This window comes from Austrofundulus limnaeus, unplaced genomic scaffold (assembly GCF_001266775.1).
Source record: "Austrofundulus limnaeus strain Quisiro unplaced genomic scaffold, Austrofundulus_limnaeus-1.0 Scaffold48, whole genome shotgun sequence".
NCBI classification, from domain to species: Eukaryota; Metazoa; Chordata; class Actinopteri; order Cyprinodontiformes; family Rivulidae; genus Austrofundulus; species Austrofundulus limnaeus.
Window position 1 is genome coordinate 917,352 of NW_013952450.1, and position 13,199 is coordinate 930,550.

A 13,199-nucleotide genomic window follows, 5' to 3' on the forward strand; every position below is an offset into this window, starting at 1 on the left:
ACCAACGTCAAACAGATGCTGACTTAACTCCCAGTAAACAGTTCACATCATCAGATCGGAGTGAGAGAGAGAGAGAAAAAAAAGGGAGGTTTTCATTGGCGCAATTAAGTTAAGAGGCGTGTTGTTGCGCAGATGTTTTTGTACTCCGCTGTCACGGCTAACGTTAAGGAATAAAGCGCCGGAGGAGGACCTGGAGCCGCGCTAAGGACACCCATATGAGCTGACTTTCCACTGCAGTGATTTCACCAGTAATGAGGCACTATAAGCTGCAGATGTTGTGTCAAAACTCTCCAACTGGAGCCATGGCAACGCGATGAACACACACACACACAGAGGAGCTTGCCCAAGGTGATCCAAACCCTCCCGTATGTGCTGAGCGAGTGCCAGACGCTCTGATGTCTCTCAGGCATTGTTAATGCTATAGCCTGAGCRACTACGTAAGATGAATCTGGCTGTTGGTCCTCGCAGATTGGAAACATATTTAGCTTTAAACATGCAACCCTGGAGTCTGTAAGGGACGGCTTATTTTAATTTAGAAATTTGAGCTTCACCGATCTTAAAGGATTTTTTTTTCTTCCAACACCAGCAGGACAAAACAGTTCAAAGAAGCACTTCAATTTGATCAAGTGCGGTTCAGTTTTTCTATACATTAAAAAAAAGAAAAACTTTAAAAAGATCTGTGACATCAGCTGAAATAAAAGCAACTCAGAGCAGCACATGTAAGAATATCAATGAGTGCAGAAGCGTCTGTGTTTATTAACTACATCGCAACACTCAAGTCACATATATCACTATGTTTGGTCACCGAACAACAACAATGTGATAAAACAAGTCTTCAAAAAGGGAATAAAACAGGGGTGAGTTCATTTGATATCCCCCTCAAAATGACTGAATCTTCAGTTTTTGTTTTGTGTTGTTTTTTTTTTGTTTTTTTGCCGTCTCCTCTCGGATTTGTTCCTCTCCTTTGGTTCTGTCATCAACTTCCTACACTTCTACCCGGTTTCCGCGCGACTTAGGTGATGTAGATGCGGTGAAAGTCATTGGCTCCGAAGGCGCAGTTGCACTTGGGACATTTCCTCTGTCGGGTGTCGTAGCGCATCTTCAGACACTCGTAGCAGAAAACGTGGAAACACTTGGTGAGAACGGTCTCCTTGTCTCGCGTGTTGCAGCAGGGGCAGCGCAGCTTGGCCTGGGGGAAAAATAAATACACGTGTGTGGGCCGTTACTGGCATGCTAACAATTTCATTACCTCTGGGTACTGCACGGCATGATCTGAGGGTGTAACATGTACTGTTTTTTTGAGAGCTGGATATTTCTACTTAAGCTCACATCATGGAGTAATTCCTAAATGTAAAAACTGCCACCTCTAGTAAATTCAGTAAAAGATAAAACTWGCACTGAAAGGTTGTGTCGCTGCTTAAAAAAGGGTCCATCTGTGACCCGACAATAACTTTCTCCTCACCTTGTACTGATTGATCTCCTCCTGCAGGATCTCGTCAGCATCAGAATACACCTCAACCTTCTTCTGCTTCTCCAGCTTCCGCCTCAGCCTGGACAGATCCTCCTAGGAGACCAAGAGAAAACAGAGCTGTTAGAGCTAAACATCTTGACTGAAACCAAACGTGCTCAACAACAACAACAGCAACAACAAACAAAACAAAAGGGAGCCACTTCATTCGTCGTGGGAGCGGTATCCCCAGCGTACCTGCGCTCGTTTCAGGTTGCTGCTCTCCCTCTCTCGAGCGGTGCGGTTTTCAGCCACGGAGAMCTGGATCTCCTTTAGCTTGGCCTGCGTGTGCTCCAGCTGCACCTTCAGGTCCTCTGCCAGCTGCGCAGCCTCCACCGCCTGCAGCGAGGAAGGAAGCAGGAACACTCGATATAAAACGAACAATGAAGTTTCTGAGTGGTGATGTGGTGAAACAGCGAGCCTGGATCATGTAACGGTATGAGCCTAATGTTTGAGCTCAGGTTAATCTAATTTACAGGAGATCTGGTGTCCCCCCCCCCAACACTATGTTACTAAAACATTTCAAATTTGTTGTAACATTTTTTTTAAATTTGAGTGTTTTCTACAACTGTGACTGTTGGAGACTAAAATCTGTGAGACCATTCCAAGAAAATAGAATTTATTTTGTTTTATCATTTTCAGAATTCAAGTGACAAGCATGTAAACCCCCACGACTGAGGAAATTGGAAACCTTTGCGAAAAGTTTTGAAACATTTTGAGGACTTCCTTTGCGAAGTAGTCACCAACAACCCAGTGAGATACTAACTTCAGACTGTTTAATTACAGAAATTATGAAATTAAGCAACGAGACAGTTAAAGGGGACAGAAGATGCAAAATCCAATTTTTTTAGCCCTTAATGTTGTGTCGTTGATTTTAGCCTCTCACAATGCTGCATAGACATCTTTGTTCTGTTCAGGTCATATTTTTMCAGTTTGCTCAGTTTTCTCTAATCCCCATTTACGTTTTTTGAACTTTTTGAACTTTGAATGTTATTTGAAACTATTATTATTATWGTTATTACATTTTTTTAAATATTAATAAAACAACTGAATGCTACAAAACTCAACTTGAAAATCTCAATCCTATTTCACATAACTTCATAAAAGATCACATTCAGTTTTTAAATCCATAAAAATGTATTTACAGCTTTTAGATTTTTCTGTGACTGTTAAAAATTATTCAGTAACTGAGAGCTTTTAATTAATGCACCGTCAAACCTCACACATATATAAATGAAAGCAGTTGAAGCTTCAAATACATAAATAAAAAAACAACTGTTGTAATAATGTTACTGTTAATTTGGTTGCAGCAGAGACAGCAAGTGTATGTGGGAGTGAGCTTAAGGTGGCATTAAGCTTTTCCCACATCTCTCATTATCATCTTTATGTAGCGAATTACCCTATGAAATTAGGACCAGCCTAACCTTCACAAAATAATCACCAGGGTTACCCCTACATATACAAGGTTATGAGGAAATTTTTACCAAGGTATTTCTCATTACTTGTTAATATCTTGACTGTGCGAAGTGAAAAGTGACACAATAAGTGAACGTTCAGACAAGTTCAAGTTGATTCATAAAAGACTATGCAACCATTTATTTACACAAATTGAACAAATCATAAATTACACCTGATTGTGGGTATTCCTATAAAAGGTGTCAAAGTTAAATGAGATAAAACCTGCGTCCGAATTTCAATTCACATCAACTCAGATTACTTATATAGAACAGTAAAACGTCAGTTCNATCTGCAGGTTCGTCGTCTTCATTCTCCTCTGGCTCTGGGTCAGACTCTGGCTCCAACATGTAAGACTACAAAAATGGCTGAACGGGGTGTGGTGTTCGGTGCCTCGTTTGGATTTAAAGACACAGCACCAAAATGAGTTGCTCTGAGACRCACCTCAGAACAGGGGTGAAAGAGGGGCTTGTGGAGTTACAATAAGGAGGAATTCAGACCAAAGCACTGGTGCAAAACAGCTGCACTTTATAAAGACCCCAACTGAATGATTTAAATGTGGAAAAGGATTTAAAAACACGRCAAGCCCCCTTTAATCATTTCATCTTATTGCACTTTGCAATTATTAGAAACASATCACAAGATAAACGCTCAGTAACATCTGTAACTAGACATCTCAATATCAGGAACTTCAACAAACCAAAAATACTTCTGAGTGTTTTTTCTTMAGTGTGTCATTTGGCAGAATTGAAACCTGTGTTTATTGAGGATGATAAAGGCTTTAATTATTGTTTCCTCTCACCTTCCTCTTGTTAAGTTCTAGCGCCTGTGTTCGAACAGCCAGCTCCTTTTCCAAAGCAGCCAGTGTGCTCTGCAGGACTCCCTCCTTTTCCTCCAGCTTTTGCACAACCAGCAGCTGAGCATCCACCTTAASAGAGGGAGAAACAGTGATCAGCACATGGTTCTCACTCAAAACCATCCACACTGTTTTTAGGTTAAATAAATAAATAAATTAATAAATAAATAAATTCCACCTCACCTGGGTTTTGAATGTAAGAACTTGGTCAGCCAGCTCTTCCTTCTCCTCCTTCAGCAGCTTGTAGATCTGGTTGGATTTGATCCGCTCGCTCATCAGCTTGAAGTTGGCGTCGTCCTTCTCCCGTAGCTGCAGCAACAGGCGGCTGTTCTGCTCCTGCATGTCTTCAAAGGCCTGGCCCGTGACATCCATCTCACTCAGCAGGGCCTCCTCCTCCTCCAAAGACAAAAGCGTGTCAGAGATCAAAAAGCAACCAAACGCCTGATACTTCTCTGGAAACACGACCGCTGACATCAGTGTTAAACATGTGCGTCTTATTGCTTTAAAATCAAACTGGTCGTCTTAACGTGACAGTCCCAGTGAGATGAGCTGTTTAATCACACATCATTTATTATRAGGGTTAGAAGTAAATTTCAGCAGCTCTAATCATAAACTTGTACATAAAAATAAAATTTTCACAGTAAAAGTTCAAAACAACAATAAATAAAATACCCGACACTGCCAAAGGCTTTAAAGAAAAGGAAAGTTAGCAGATARAAGTGGATGCATTCGTAAGCAGAGGACCTGGGAACAGGAAACAGGGACAAAGTTAAAGGATTTTATTGGTTAGGAGGAAACACACCACATCTGTGATCTTATTTATGGACAAAGCCTTTTATGCTTTGAAGGTGATAAGCAAGATTTGATGCTTGATACAAACTTACTGCAGGGAGGAAAACCCAGTAACATGTCTGTGCCTTTGTAGTTTTGGCCTTAAATAAAACGCATAACTGAACTTTTAATTTTTCCTGTTTGGTGACACAAACTTTGTTAAAATTATGTTTCATTTTCAGCTCAGAGTCTGGAAAGAGGAACTCAAAAATATCTGGACAGAGTTTTGACTCCACACGTAGGTTATAAAACTAAATATGATACAAAATTTTAAAAAATAAATACTATCTTTGTGAGCAGGGACCTTACGAGACAGAACAGGTTTTTCTTTTCTAATACACAAACCAAAGGCTGACAGTGCCTTTCTTCACTTTGGTTTAAGTTGACCATTTATGAATCACCAAGATCCCATAAAAAGCCAGACAAACTCACAAACTGTTTATTAGATCACTTTAGGCAACTCTGGAAGCCACTGAACACTTTTGACTCGACAGCAGTCAAGTTTATATCAGATGTAAAGTGAGGAATTAGAGAGCTGAGCGATGATTCATGGGTTCAGACTGGGTTCTACCTTTAGTTAAAAGTGTTCTGCAAGATTTACCAACCATGAAGAGTTTGGCGAAATCACATCTCAACATCTGTTGCAGCAAACCAAACTAAAAAGCGTTAAAAGACCCACCTACATCAGTGACTCACATAAAGAAAACTCCTCTCTGATCGCCAACACTAAACTCAACACTGGATTAATTATAGTGAGTTAAAGAATTACAATCCTAAGATTCTGGCAACATTTGACCCACTTCATGCTTTTTATCATAACAATCCAAGCACAATAATTCCCATTTTTTGCTAACATCTGCATTCAAAAGAAAATTGTGATGTCAAATCTGCAAGTTTTAAATAGTTTATTCATTGCATCTCACATCTGCTACAATTCAAAAAGATATGGTTTTATTGTCACAGCTAATTAAAAACATTAAATGGCTGCAACTTTAATCAGTTACTGACCTCAGGTTTGGATTGGTTGYACCTATGGGTCTAATTGTTATGAAACTTTTAACCATCAAATAATGGATGTTTGTCCACAACTAAAATGATTAAAAATACTGCAAAATTAAAGGGGAGACCCAAATTTGACTAAAGAGTTACGAGCAGATTCAATCCTCTGCTGGTTTAAAACAAAACCTGTGGGATTAGATTAACCCACTCAGCTGATCGGATTGAGTTCACAGCGTCAGGTTTCGGTTCCTCATCTGTCGTCTAAGATTAGGAGAACGTCCTCCTCAGGCAAACGTTTTACTCATCGCTCTAGTTTCACTTGTAGCACAGCTGGTTGTTTATATTCATCTCGGGTGCGGTCCCCAAGGCTTAAACAGGACATCTATACAGAGCTGAGAGTTCACGTCTCAGTTCACGCTGATGTTTATATATCATGAACGTCAACAAACTCAAAACTTTATGTTAGCATGTCAGGACCCTGCTATGAACAAACAACTGGAGAAAGCATGGAATTAGGGCTGCAAGATATCGATCAATCAATCTGAAGTTGATAGATCTTGTCAATCRATTGATGATTAATTAATGAGCTGYCCTTTTCTTAAAAACCTGAGTTTCCTCTTGGTTCAACAGGGTCTTTCCATAACATGAAGGAATAATTGCTTATATGCTGAAAAGAAGCACATCATTATACATATTTTAACAATTTATTGTGCCAGCTGTATTAAATACTGACTGAATAAACTAAAACATTGTGGATTTCTCACACATTATTAAACTTGGACATATTTATAAAATATAACAAAACAGAAATCTTTAAGGCTTCTGAATGATTAAAAAAGATGAAGAATAAAATATGAGAAATAATTCACCATGAACAAAAAATTGTAAAACTATTATTATCATTAGAATTTATGATTTTTCCCTGATTCTTATTTTTTTTGCTGTGTTCATGTTGGTTCTGACTGTTGCTAAAACAATAAAAAACATTTTTTGAACTCTAAGTGGGTCTAACTAGGTGTTCTCTCAGGCTGGAACCTGCTTACCTCTGGGGCAACATAAACGTCCCACTCTGTTCTCCAAAGCTCAGAGCTGATGCTTGGTTCTGTTGGACCAGTCTTAATGGTTCTGGAGAAAGTGGGCAGGCCACATCGTTCCCCCCTCTTCACAGAGTCAGACCCCCGATCGCAGCTCATTGTTTTGACTAAAACTCAGACACTGAACTACACACTAAAACTAAAATCCAAATGTGTTTAGTGCTACAAATATCACTAATTTAATTACCTTCTCCTGCTTTCGCTGTCTCCTTATCGCCACCAAGCTTCATTCAACTTTCACATTGTTTTATTTTCTTCTAACTGTACATTTTTGCTGCTTGACAAATAACTTTGGGCCTCAGGGAGAAAAAAAGATTGATTAATCATCAAATTAAATGTAATTTTAAGTGGGGGTGGTGGTGGCATACATATAGTGTGACAGTTTGGAAGTTAAGAGAAATAATCAGAGGGTTTTAGTTTGACGAAGGAGGAAATCTGAGGTGAAAGATTTGAGTGAAGATTCAGATTTTGTGTGTTTAAAGAAACGTACCTGCTTGGTGGCAGCCAGYTTCTTCTGCAGATGCTCAATCATCTCTTCTGCTACACGAATCTTCCTGAGGGCGTCTTCGTCGGCTAACTTCTTGCTCTCCTTCCTCTCCCTCTCTTCCAGCTCTCGCACACGCATCCTCAAGTCATCCACCTGGACGGTTCAAAACAACGGATGAGGATACRACTGTCAAACGTTCAGTATATTAGGCTACACATGACTAAAACCATAGAGGATGAACACTAACCTCTGCCTTAGATTTGCGCTCAGCTGCCATTAGCTGCACCTTGTCTCTTTGCTCCTTTGGAGCAGATTTATACATGTCCAACAGGAGCTTCATCTCTTTCTGGGACTCCTGGGCTTTCCTGAGAAAGTAACAAATGGAATTAGAGATTTCATTGATTTTATGTTTCATTTTTGCATCAAATGCAAAAAGTGGTCTTGATCAAAAGGTTTTTTTTTTTACTCATTTTCAGTACACAACTCTTTTCAGAGGATTTCTTGCTTGTTTCAGTCACCTAATTCTGACTAATGAATCATTCAGACATTAAAAGGCTCCTCAATAAAAAAATAATTAATCAATGTGTTGACACATAGCAAACAAGTCTGTCAAAACCTAATTTTTATCAAAAGTTCAGACACTTTGTCACTGTTAAAGGTACTTTTTTTTGYTGAATCCATTAATACTAAAAAAAAACCCAGACTGACAAAAGAATTTTAGTTTGAGGAAAATGATTCTTAAAGAGCTTTTAGAAAAATGTGTCATCAAGTATGATCGGCTGATGCATCTCTCTGGTCTTGTATCAAGTGTTTTTTAAGTCTGTGGTGGCACAGAGGCTCAGTTGATAGATTTGATACCATGAAATGTCGCCGGATCAAATCCCGGCTCAGGGACCTTTCTGGGTAGTTTGCATGTTCTCTCCGTGCATGTGTGGGTTTTCTCCAGGCACTTCGGCTTCCTCCCACAGACCAAAAACATGACTGTCAGGTTAACTGGTAACTCTAAATTGTCCCTAGGGAGAGAGTGAATGGTTGTTTGTCTCGTTTGTCTCTATGTGTGGCCCTGTGATGGACTTGTGACCTGTCCAGGGTGGACCCCGCCCCTCGCACTGTGACTGCTGGATATGGRCACCAGTGACCCTGAAAGGAAGCAGCGGGTATAGATAATGGATGGATGGACTTCTTTTGTCCTCCACTTGTCCATTTATCCTATTTTTTAATTAAATTTTCATTGTATAATATGTTGCTAAAATAAAAAAATAGGCAGATAATGAGTGGAAAAACAGCCAAAGTCCAAAAAACAAACTATTAAGACCACCTTAAAATTCTACAAGAAAGTCTGACACCTGAAAAGTAAAATAATTCGAAAATGGAGATATTTTAGAGTTTGTGCACAGTACTGTAGAACACTTCATTTTGTTGCTATAAAATAGTTTATTTAAAGACTGACGTACTTGAGATCCACTCTGAGCATCTTCAACGTATCAGAGTCCTTCCTCTTCAGCTCGTCACTACGCTGCCTCTCCCTCTCTCGCTCCCTCTCACGTTCTCGCTCTGCCTCCCTCTCTCTCTCCCTCTCTCTGGCCCGCTGCCTCTCYAGCTCCTTCCTCCTCTCCTCCTCCTCCTCCTGGTCTTCATCCTCCTCCTTTTTGACATCAATGCTGTCGCTCGTCGTCTCCTCTAGAATCAAAACCCCTGCGTCTCCACTYTGGCAGCGTAGCTGTTGATAAAGCAAAACAGCATTTTAAGGCACCGTTACTGCACTTTTTTTATTTTTATACATAATCTTTTACATGAAATGATGCAATCATTCATTAGTGAACCACACCACCCACTTTATTGATCTCCATCTGTGTTTCTCGCAGCTTCCTCTTGTAGCGCTGCACATCACCTTTCAACTGCAGGTTGTGGTTTTGTAGGCTGCTGATGAGGTGCCGCATCTCCCTGTTGATTGGTCCTGAATGAGACAAAAAGATTTACCACAAAACACAACCAAYGTGTGATTCAGTTCTGAGTAATTCATCTTCAACTAACTGCGTTGTGAAGTTGGAAATGATGAGTTTATTAGCATGATGAACAGAATCTCTGCTGGCATCCTGTTTTAGTAAAACCTTTGTTTTCAGGYGTTTGTAGTTTATCRTAAATATCTGTAAATTTTGATTCCACACAGGAACATAACAATAATTTTATTTGCATGCACAAAGCTTCTTCATATTTGGATCCATACTGTRATCATTTAATAAATGATCACATTTGAAAAATAACTTGTAATACGTTTTTTAACCCTAGGCAGCACATTTCTCTCTAGAATGCCTTGATAGTCTTGAGATTTCATCGTACCCTGCACACATTTAAGACGCCCTGCGGCAGATGCAGCAAAGAAGCCTCAGGCTTACGCCATGTTTCACTGTTCTTTTCTTGTTAGGCTTCATTTTTGTATCTGAGTCGATGCAACTTGTTGCCAAAAAGCTCCAGTTTTGTCTCATCTGTCCAAAAGACATTCTCCCAGAAGCTTTGTGGCTTAATATTCATTGTGGCAAATTCCTGTTTTTGCTTCTTTATGCTTCGCTTTCAACAGTGGTACCAAACCGTGTAAAAGTGCGCCGGTGGAGATGGGGCTTCAGTTTAAACGGATCCCCGATTAGTTGTAACATTAGACTTTATTTGATAAATATATCTTTTAACTGTAAAATAAAGACTGTAAAAATACTGTAGGTTGTTTAGTTTTTATAAATTTTTAACTAAGGTTTTAAAAATATATTACACAGACGGGGCCATTTTATTTACATGCAAAGCATTCTGGGTAAATGATGACATGGATAGGTCCTCGGTGCGAGGCTGCTAGCGAGCTATATCCACCCTGAAGGTTATACAATAACTGACAATCAGCTCTTTTAAATGAAACCAGAGAGTGTTGACAGAGAGGAGAAGGTAGAAATGACTCAGACTGTAACTGAAAATATGGATGGAGGACAACAGAGCTGCTTCATGGAAGAAGAACCTCAGCTTAGCCTGTTAGCTTTAGCGTTAGCCCCAATGCTATCACCATATATATGTATTAGCTCAGCGCTACACATTCTCCTCTCGTCACTGAGGTCCTCCATCCACATGACAGAGAGGGGAACGCAAAAATGACTCAGCTGCAACTGAAAATATGGATGGAGGACCTCAGTTTAGCTTGTTTGTCGCGCTAGCACCGAGCTAATACATGTAAGGCAATGTAGCGTCAGCGCTAGCCCAAAGGCTAACAAGCTAAACTGAGGCTCTTCTTCCATAAAGCAGCTCTGTTGTCCTCCATCCATATTTTCAGTTACAGCTGAGTCATTTCTACCTTCTCTTCTCTGTCAACGCTCTCTGGTTTCATTTAAAAGAGTCGATCATCAGATATTGTCCAAGATTAACCTTCAGGGTRGATATAGCTCGCTAGCAGCCTCGCACCGAGGACCTATCCACGTCATCATTTACCCAGAATGCTTTGCGTGTAAATAAAATGGCCCCGTCCATGTTAAAATATATTTTAAAAAATTACTAAACTAAACTAAACAGCCTACAGTATTTTTAGTCTTTATTTTACAGTTAAAATAAATGTTTATCAAATAAAGTCTAATGTTACAACTAATCAGGGATCCCTTTAACATGCCCCTATGGTCCAATTGTTTTCAATCTTTTCTAGAGGTACCATCATTTTTGTCCAGGCCTGTTTCATTCAGTTGATTTTTTAATAATTCTGTTCAATCACAAATCAAAATAAATCTGATTTTTCAATGGTTCATTTTCAGTAAATTATTCCTTTTTTTTGATTTCCTGTTATTTTGGTGACCACTGTATGTGTTCTGGTTATTAACAAGAGGGGTACCAACAGAAATATATCAGTCAGGCAGATATAACTTCTCACTAAACGTGTTGATTGAATTGACAGCAGGTTTACTGTTTAGCTGTAAAACAGGTTTCCTCTCTGATTGATGTGATGGTGTGTTTGGTTCAAGTACCTGCTTGCTCATTGGCTGCCAGGTTCTGCTCAAACTCGATGCGCAGCATCTCATACTCTTTGCGCACCTGAGCCAAAGTATCTTCCAACTGGATGACATCAGTCCTCAGCTTCTTCTGAAGGGACAGCTCATCGCTCTGAATGGGAGAAAACAGCAAAACCCCGCAGACTGTGTTGCTACGATGATGAAACAACAAACAAACACAAACCTTGAAATGTAACTTGAGAGGAAAAAAAGGTGGAATGGCCCTCAGTTGCGCCTTAAAACTAAATCATTCCTACCTATAAAGTTTGTGTTGTTTCTGTGGTACAAACAAATGCCGTCAGACCCACCTCCATGTGCTCAATCTGACGAAGATGAGCGTTCTTCGCAGTCAACAGGAGAGCCCGAGCCTCATCCAGCTGAGTTTTAACCCCAAGAGATTCATTGTACAGCAGAGAGAACTGAGACTGCAGACATTTGTACTCAGAGGTTTCCTTCACAACTTCTTCTGGAATATTGCGCAGGTCCATCTGAAAAATGAGATGTATACCAAGAAGGTGCTGAAGATTTAATCGTGTTATATGACAGTTTCAGTCCTCTTTAAACTATGACTTCAAATAAAAACTGGATGTGTCAAACACTGCTTTTACCTTGAGCTTCTCACTCTCCCTCACAGCCTCCTGGAGCTCCACCTGCAGTTTCTCCAACTCTGCCATGCGGCTATTGGCCAACTCCTGGTTGTGCTCCAGCTCAGCGTTGAGACTTTCAAACTAAAGCAACAACAGAAACATCATTTTAGAGACACTGAGAAATGTCTCGTTGATATAAAGCTATGACAAAATCGTTTTATCGCTTAGGAAATACACTTTACTCACCTTCTGTATGTTCAGTGTTATCTGACCTCCAGATAGTCCACCTGAGCTGCCAGTGCTGCTGTATCCAGATTTTAGCTGTGGAAAGTAAACGCAGAGCTTGAGTAACACTCTTGTAACAATTTTCCTTTTTCTTACCTCCACCAAGGGACGCGGTTATGTTTTTGGTCGCGTATGACTGTCTGTGGACAAAATTACTCAAAAACTTATGGATGGAATTTCATGAGATCTTTGCCACATGTGGGTACTGGCCAAAGGAACAAACCAGTAAATTTTGGTGATGATCCGGATGCAGGAATTGTTTTAAGGATTCTTGGAAATAATCCACCGTAGAACAGTAGACAGCCAATTAGCTTCAAGGAAGCTGACCGTAGACTTCCAATCACATCGGATCATTCTTGGACGGGTCAACCCCCCGACTGCAGATTGCCTGAAGCGGTGTAGAAGACCAATCACGAAGGCGCATGGAAATAAAACTTATGACCGAATTATTTTCATATCAACAAAGTTACAGTTGTAATTGACTTTARTGTAACAAAAAAATCAATTGGATAATAAAATCGGCCTTCACGTCATAACAATTTTGTATTTGTATTAAGGATTCTTCACTCTTGCAGGATAGGGGAACTTACCCTTGGTGGAGGTTTACGCTCTCCGAGTGCTTCTAGTTTTTTGTTGTTTTTTGTTTCCATTCTGTCAGCTACTACGCAAAAAGTCCAAACTATATGTAAATTAATTTTAAAATTTATTTTGAATCTAGAATATGGATGCAATTAGAGAAGACAAAGCGAGGTAGAGGGGGATGACTCGCTGTGGTGACCCCTGAAGAAGGAACAGCCAAAAGAAGAAGACTGCACCCAAACGATCATTGAGAAATAACCAAACTACCTTTTATTTTCAAAGCATCTTATTACGTAATGAAATTGGTGACAATTGTTTGTTATTTCAACAACTTACTGAACTTGCATTAATGTATGAATTTGTCCCCTTTTGAGAACTTCACATCTTCTTTGGAAACAAGTAAAACCAAATCATWCAAAGTAAACAGTAACACACAAAACACTGTTTTGTGCATAATACAGAAAACATTTGCATACTCTAAACCAGTGTTTCCCAAAGTTGGGGTC

General features: G+C 39.7%; 1 protein-coding gene across 1 annotated transcript in view; it reads right to left on the bottom strand.

Annotated features, from left to right (window-relative positions):
• Positions 1 to 720: 720 nt before the first annotated feature.
• The window catches only part of rnf40 (ring finger protein 40), a 25,838-nt gene continuing 13,359 nt past the window's right edge, over positions 721 to 13,199 (bottom strand). The window contains exons 8-20 of the mRNA XM_014008155.1: positions 12,076 to 12,150; positions 11,851 to 11,970; positions 11,551 to 11,730; positions 11,219 to 11,354; positions 9,065 to 9,186; positions 8,684 to 8,949; positions 7,477 to 7,594; positions 7,233 to 7,382; positions 4,002 to 4,214; positions 3,765 to 3,890; positions 1,706 to 1,846; positions 1,463 to 1,564; positions 721 to 1,189 (exon numbers count right to left, since the gene is read on the bottom strand). Coding sequence (XP_013863609.1) covers positions 1,013 to 1,189; positions 1,463 to 1,564; positions 1,706 to 1,846; positions 3,765 to 3,890; positions 4,002 to 4,214; positions 7,233 to 7,382; positions 7,477 to 7,594; positions 8,684 to 8,949; positions 9,065 to 9,186; positions 11,219 to 11,354; positions 11,551 to 11,730; positions 11,851 to 11,970; positions 12,076 to 12,150 — 1,926 coding nt within the window. The 3' untranslated portion in view covers positions 721 to 1,012. The remainder of the gene's footprint in view (positions 1,190 to 1,462; positions 1,565 to 1,705; positions 1,847 to 3,764; positions 3,891 to 4,001; positions 4,215 to 7,232; positions 7,383 to 7,476; positions 7,595 to 8,683; positions 8,950 to 9,064; positions 9,187 to 11,218; positions 11,355 to 11,550; positions 11,731 to 11,850; positions 11,971 to 12,075; positions 12,151 to 13,199) is intronic.